This window comes from Perca fluviatilis, chromosome 17 (assembly GCF_010015445.1).
Source record: "Perca fluviatilis chromosome 17, GENO_Pfluv_1.0, whole genome shotgun sequence".
Lineage (NCBI taxonomy): Eukaryota > Metazoa > Chordata > Actinopteri > Perciformes > Percidae > Perca > Perca fluviatilis.
Genome location: NC_053128.1, coordinates 7,290,816 through 7,298,279, shown reverse-complemented (window position 1 = coordinate 7,298,279; position 7,464 = coordinate 7,290,816). Strand labels below are relative to the sequence as shown.

General features: G+C 41.0%; 1 protein-coding gene across 1 annotated transcript; it reads left to right on the top strand.

Annotated features, from left to right (window-relative positions):
- The first annotated feature begins 358 nt into the window (after positions 1 to 358).
- Positions 359 to 2,771, top strand: LOC120544992 (tripartite motif-containing protein 16-like protein). Its single transcript, XM_039778912.1, has one exon. The coding sequence runs from the start codon at positions 545 to 547 to the stop codon at positions 2,048 to 2,050; it is 1,506 nt and encodes a 501-aa protein (XP_039634846.1). The 5' UTR covers positions 359 to 544; the 3' UTR covers positions 2,051 to 2,771.
- Positions 2,772 to 7,464: the final 4,693 nt, after the last annotated feature.

Here is a 7,464-nt window from a genome sequence, read left to right as displayed (position 1 = left end):
AGTCTAGTCTTCTGTTTCAGTGATGTTATTGTTACAGGTGATTTGAATGAGCACATTCAAATGCTAAATGCTTCCAAATGATTATTAATATAGTACGTATACAGTCAATACATGAAACATCCATTTTTAAACATTTACATGTTGTGCTTTCATATGAATGTGTCATCACACTCTTGGCCCCCCTCATATTAATTAATTATCTATTTATGTTTTTACTGATGCCTATATATTTTTAGCTTTTTGTCTTTAGTTGTTGTGTTGTAATTGTTCAAGCTTGTATTGCGAGACAAATTTCCGTGTGCACACGTCCAGTACAGCCAGTCCCATTTAGTCCAGATACTTCCTGCTTCCTGCCTCTTTCGCAGATCTACCAGTGTACAGATGAGTGTAGCCCACATGTTGTAAAGGGAATCCCCATTCACTGCAGATCAGCAAGCAAACATGAAGAAAGGGAACTACAGTAAGCGTTTGGATCAGTCCTCGTTTTTTTCGTCTTGGATGAGAAAGTGAAACTATTTCACATTCACCATCTCTTCGAGGGTAAATGGCACAGCAACAAACCGTAATGGATCGGAAAAAACTCTGCTGTTCCATCTGTCTGGATCTACTGAAGGATCCGGTGACTATTCCCTGTGGACACAGCTACTGTATGAGCTGTATTAAAAGCCACTGGGATGAAGAGGATCAGAAGAAAGTCTACAGCTGTCCTCAGTGCAGACAGACCTTTGAACCAAGGCCTGCCCTGAATATAAGCACCATGTTGGCAGATTTAGTGGAGGAGCTGAAGAAGGCAGAACTGGACCCCCAGCCTCACTCTGAAGTTGTTCCATTAAAGAAACAAAAGCTGGGGGGGGCTTCCACACAGTTTCCGGAGAAAATCTGCACTCATCAGTTTGAGGTTTTCTGCCGCACTGATCAACAGTGTATGTGCTATAAGTGCGCATTTGAACAACATAACGGCCACAACACTGTTTCAGCTGCAAAAGAAATGGCCAAGAGGCAGAAAGAGCTCGGGGGGATTCGGCAAAAAAACAAGGAAAGACTCGAGAATGTAGAGAAATATGAGAAGCAGCTTCAGAAGGAGGTGGAGTATATGAATCGCTCTGCTGATAAAGCTTTGGAGAATTGCGAGACGATGTCCACTGAGCTCAACCGTCTCACGAAGAAAAACGCTGATGTAAAGCAGCAGATCAAAAAGGATCAGGAAAGAGAAGTGAGTCTGGCCAAAAAGCAACAGAAGAAGCTGCAGCAGGAGCTTGCTGAGCTGAGGAGGAGGGACGCTCATCTGGAGAAACTCTCTCACACACAAGACAACATTCAGATTTTACAATCGCTGTCAAATATCAGTAAATCTCCCATCATACCCGTCATCAATATCCGCCCTCTGCAACACTTTGATGATGTGACAACAACAGTGTCCGATGCCATAGCTAAAATAAAGGACAGTTATGGTAAGGAATTGAACAAGATCTCAGGGGAAGTGAGTAAAGTATATGTTTTACTGCCACAAGACCCCAAGTTCCAAATGGATCCAAACACAGCCAGCACGAAGATGGTACTATCTGAAGAGAACAGAAAAGCAACCTCAGTCCAAGATGGAAAGTCATATCCTAGTCACCCAGACAGATTCACGGACAGGCCTCAGGTTCTGAGTAGCAGACCTCTGACGTCTGGACATAGTTACTGGGAGGTGCTGTGGGGTGGCTTAGGAGTTACAGTTGCTGTCGCATACAAGGGCATTGCTAGAACAGGAGAGGAAAGTATCTTTGGAAACGATGACAAGTCTTGGGCATTAGAGTCTGTGGCCAAAGGTGCTTATTCTTTTAATTTCAAACATAACGGTACGAAAATTCCCCTTTCTGGCCCTCAATTCTCCAGAGTAGGAGTTTACGTGGATTACAATGCAGGTATTCTGTCCTTCTACAGTGTCTCTGAAACTGAAACTATCACTCTCCTCCACAAAGAGCAGACCACATTCACTCAGCCTCTCTATGCCGGACTGGGAGTTTATTATAAGGGGTCTACAGCAGAGTTTTGTGCCGTCAAGTAGACAAGAGTTAGATTTTACCCAGGGAACAGAGAAGGCTTTCGCATGACAATTCATTTAGTATGCCTGATGCAACCTACATGAAACCTGTTTGTGTGGTGTATATACATACTTCTCTAATTTGTTCTATATTTTTGCATTGTTGCTGTAATATTTTCTACTCTGCAGGCTACTTGGGCTTTAATTGAGCAGCACTACACGTTTAGTAGTTCATTATGGGTTATTTTTCATATTGTCACATTGTCAGTGTATTCAGAAAAGTAAGGTTAAGCCTTATTTCTTTTAAGTCATTTTTATTTAATCATCATTGAATTATTTTCCTCCACCTTGCTGACATACATGTTTAACATACTGTTGTTGTTGTTGTTGTGTATAAAGTGAATACGTAGATGGAAAGATAAGTCCTAAAATAATGTGCTGATTCATTATGTACGGTCAGTCAAGTAAAGTGGTTTTGTTTTCCTTGCAGTATTTGCTTGTCTGGTCTTGTCTGTCTCTGGGAGTCCCAGGCTACATGTTTTTTGTTTTTTTTTCTCTGCTTCCTGCTGTATGAACTAAACCACATGTCGTTTTAATAGTTTCATATTTGATCATATTTGTTTTTTTCCTGTCACTTTGTAGTTTAGAAAAGTGAATCTAACTAGTAGCATCATTGTTTATTTAATGTGAACCTGATTGGATATGTTAATAAAGTCCAGCCCGGTCTCATGGAAGTTCGTGTAAATGTGACGTTATCCTTTATTATTAGATTATGTCTCTGTGACAACAGTCAGTCTGGAACCTGTTGTCACAGAGACATAATCCCCAAAGATTCTTACACTAACAGAAACTGGCAGGAGGGTTTTTAATAAAAGAACTCAAAGAGATTTTCTTCGGACAGTGGTTTGAATGACATTACACAGGCATGACACAAACAGTACAGGCCACAAAGACTAAGAACTGCGGTCGCAGCGCTGCCTGGAAAGAGCAGCTGGGAGCAAAAAACACCATAGAGCGTGTGGAGCGGTGAGGACTGTAATTTACTCAGTTGGAGACAATAACTGTCACCAAGGGAAAAGTCAGTCAATGGGGACACCTAGTCGTACAACACAGACGTGACAGACTATTGTTACCATGCGCTCACGGCCATTTATCACACATTAAACTGGGATGGAGATGGATGTGGCAACACAATCAATTTGAATAGCAAAGATATGGTTTTCTTATTTAACACATGGCAGCAAATACGCCACTGCTGGTCAGTTTTGGACTGTTGGTTTGGCAAAGCAAGTTATAGACAACATTAATACTGAATAGGTCTTCTTCGCTACAGACATTTTGACTGGTCATAGTAGGGGAAGAACAGATGGTTCTGTTATATTCCAGTAGCCATAGTGTTACAGAGTGCCAGCATGCACAATACAAGGACCCTGTAACTAAAACAGCATAATGGAATTTAGTTATCATTAATTTTCTTATTTACACCTGTAATGACAATGTCTTCTGTCAAAAAGGCCTATCCCCTTTGGCTTTAGGAAATTGAGGTGGCAACATATTCCCCTATTCTGTGACAATGTATGACTAAACCAGGAATTTTTTATGTTGGCATCACAGATTCAACTTAAACCCCTCTTTTTTTTATCATATATTTGTTTAAATTTTGGGAAATTGGAACCATTTAAAGTATGCCGAACTTTCCAATAGCAGTTCCTGTTTCCCATGTATCCACTGATGTACAGACAAGTATCAGTGAATTACTTTGATACTGAAGACAATTTAAAAACATAATGATTTTCAGGCAAGTCACAGAGTCATAAGCCCTATTCGCACGGGATAAGTATTACCTGGGGACCTCTTGTAGTTTATAAATTACCCCCACACGTCTGTATTTCGTCTGGCGCATTCACACGGGATAACTGAAGTCTGTATTTTACTCAAATTTACAGACATTATCCCCCGGATATGATGTCAAAACTTTTCATTTATAATTGACAACGCAGCCAGTTAGACCCCAAATCACAGAGATGCCGATTCGCACGGGACTAATATTATCACAGGACCTCCGTTTTCGGCGAAATATGGTAGGTCATTTGCGGGGGAATTATTACTTTACAAATTACAGACATGACCGATTCGCACGGGATTAAGATCACAGACAACCTCCGCGATTATTACAAATGACTGGAGGTCACCAGGTAATACTTATCCCGTGCGAATAGGGCTACAGGAGCATCTTTTTCCTATGATTTCCTATGATGACGACACTGAGCAGGCATATCAAGTCAATTTTTCAGATGTAAAGCCCATCCTGACCTGCTGGAAGTCGCTCACCTGCAATTAAAAACCAAACGATGACTATACTGGCAGCACTTTATTTTAGGGTAAGACCAAATAAGATAAGCTAAAAAAGTAATGTGGTCTTTTTTAAACAGTTAACTCTAGAAACCATACACCTAAATTATGCTCTGTCCGACGGACAGACACTTCCTCGGCTTAGAATTATAGTAGGAACCGCTAAAAATACCACTACCTGGCCGTCCTCTCCACCCGACTGAACACACCTTATTGGCTTAGAATTACAGAAACGATTGCTTCCCAATTTCCAGCCCCCCATCTCTTAGCTTCACTAAGGTCCTCCGGTAACGCTAGCAGTTAGCAGGGTTAATTGATTTATTGAAGTTGATTTTCAAAAGTAATTCAAGTATTCCTCGAGCATGTATTCTAGAAACTATTTCATCTAATGCAGTATAAACGAGGTCACTTTCCATCTAAATCCAGTGTTAATGTTTAGAGCAGATATAAAAGGGAAGTGTTATAAAAGAAACAATATGGAAGATGGAAACACTGAAGAACACTGTGGATAAAGAACATTTGCATTATTTTTTCTGTTTGATTTGAATTTTGTATTTGGCAGGAACAGCGCTAAACAAATACGGCAGCAGATAAAGATCAGTGCAGCCTGTATTCCCTGGGGCTGGTCTTAGTCTGCATGTTTCAACACAGCACCATAGAAATTAGGAGTAATGCATTCACGTGAAAAACATATGTTAAAAACGCATCTGTTTTAAATGTTATCATTAATTTGTATCATAAATTGTTACACTGTTTTCCTCCCTGAACATTTATCTGCGTAAACCTACCTTGAACCAATCCTTTCCTCTGGTGCATCTATCTACTCATGTCATCAAAGTGAAAGGAGCGATTGTTAAAAAATGTATATATCCTTGAGTGTCTCATTAAACCTTTAGAACATTGTGAACTGAACCCTGCTGTCTACTTTGTTTCAAAGTGCTCCTTACTACTTTCAGAATCAACTCACAGAGGTGAAGCCAGTAGATGATAGGATACGAACCACATTATTACATCCAAGATGTTGCAAAGCCCCAATCAAAATTAGTTTTGACTTCCAAACGATTATACATACAGCATGTATACAGTCAATACATGAAACATCTTTTTTATTTAATTATATTTGATGCTTTTAAATCAATTGGCAGTGTCATCCCACTCCTATCCTTTATCATTGTTTCCATGAAATAAGTCTGAAAACAGTATTGAGAAATTTATAGCAATTGCACTTTTTACCCTACATATGTCCATCTTTAATTTGTCTATATTTGTTGGTGCATCAAAGATTTACATAGATTCTGCTTGTTCCTTCATTCGTAGCCAGCTATGGCTGTCTTCAGAACCGGGGTATTTCTGAGAAAATGCAGCAGGGTCTTGTAAATATATACATATGTAAATATATATATATATATATATATCTGTGGGGGAGGATGGTGTTAAAAGCAGAACTAAAGTTTATGAAGAGCAGCCGGGCATAGCTCCCCTGCTGCTCCAGGTGGGACAGTGCAGCATGGAGGGCTGTGGCCACGGCATCCTCGGTAGATCTATTGGCCCTGTAGGCCAACTGGTGTGGATCAAAGGTGGGAAGATAGAATGACACGATGTGACTATGGACCAGTTTCTCAAAGCAATTCATCACCACAGGGGTGAGTGCTACTGACCAGTAGTCGTTGGGAGTGGTGAGGTTTGTTTTATTGGGCAGGGCAAGGCAGCTTTATTTGGATAGCCCATTACAGCAACCGGGCAATTCCAAGTTCTTTACATAAAACATTAAAGAGCAGTTCAAAACGATTAAAAAAATTAAAAACAGATAAAAGACCAGAATAAGAACAGTATAAGAACAAGTTAACCGAGTCCAACTCGGGCCTCCCAGAGGACTTGTGTTTTCTGTTGCAACTCAGGTTCCAAACCTGGCTTTGCCTTTATTCCTTTTTTTCCCTGATAACAAAGGTATGAGAGACGAAGGGGATGAACTCACACCGGTTGTTTCTAACCCCTCCTGTTTTTTAGAAAGAAGCACAACCTGGTAACCACTCCCTCTTCCCTCTTGGCATATTGATATTCACAAACTCTATGATATCACTTTCAGTCTATCACTGAGAGGTAAAATGGCACAGCGAAGACATCAGCCCGGGCGGGGAAAAGTCTTCTGTTTCATCTGTCGGGGTCTACTGAAGGATCCAGCGACTACTCCCTGTGGGCACAACTACTGTAGGAACTGTATTATAAGCCGCTGGGATGAAGAGGATCAGAAGAAAATCTACAGCTGTCCTCAGTGCAGACAGACCTTCAGATCGAGGCCTGTTCTGAGGACAGGACTCCAAACCGCTCCGGCTGATCACCGCTATGCCGGACCTGGAGACGTGGGATGTGATGTCTGCACTGGGAGAAAGCTGAAAGCTCGCAAGTCCTGTCTGCAGTGTCTGGTCTCTTACTGTGAGCAGCACCTCCAGCCTCACTATGAATCCCCTGCTTTTAAAATACACAAGCTGATTGACCCCTCCAAGAAGCTCCAGGAGAACGTCTGTACTCGTCACAACAACGAAAACGTGCCGCATAATCAAGGATTTTTGCCCGCAACAATCACAAAAAAACTTTTTTTCTGGAAGGACTGGTATTTGCAGCGGGTTTGCTAAATGCTGCGCGTGTTGTTTTTTCTATTTGCGTGCATGTGTTTTCTTAAGTAGCATTGCGTTTGCCCCTGTCGGCCACCGTAGTATTTTTACTGTATCTGTGGTGTCTAGCTTACCTATAGGCACGTAATCCTATCGTACATTTTAATTTCACAAATAGGCTAATTTATCTTTGCTAATAATATGTTGGATTTATGTTAAGACTTTTTAATTTTTTATAAAAACTCTGAGGACCCCCTAGGGGTCCTGGACCCTCTTTTGAAGCTCACTTTCCTAGTAGCTCAGATTCATGACACAGGGCCCCCCAGGGACATTTAACAAACCGATAGGAGGTTTAGGATTTGGAGGCAGTGGCACGTTAGTGTAGCCTTTTGATCAGGCTTTCACTAAACAGACACTACCCAAACCCTACAGTTCAACAACTAGAAACAAGAAGAGAAATTAGGTAAATTAAGC

Bases quoted from the DNA above. Each gene is read 5' to 3' on its own strand.
- LOC120544992 (XM_039778912.1), top strand. From the start codon at position 545: ATGGCACAGCAACAAACCGTAATGGATCGGAAAAAACTCTGCTGTTCC.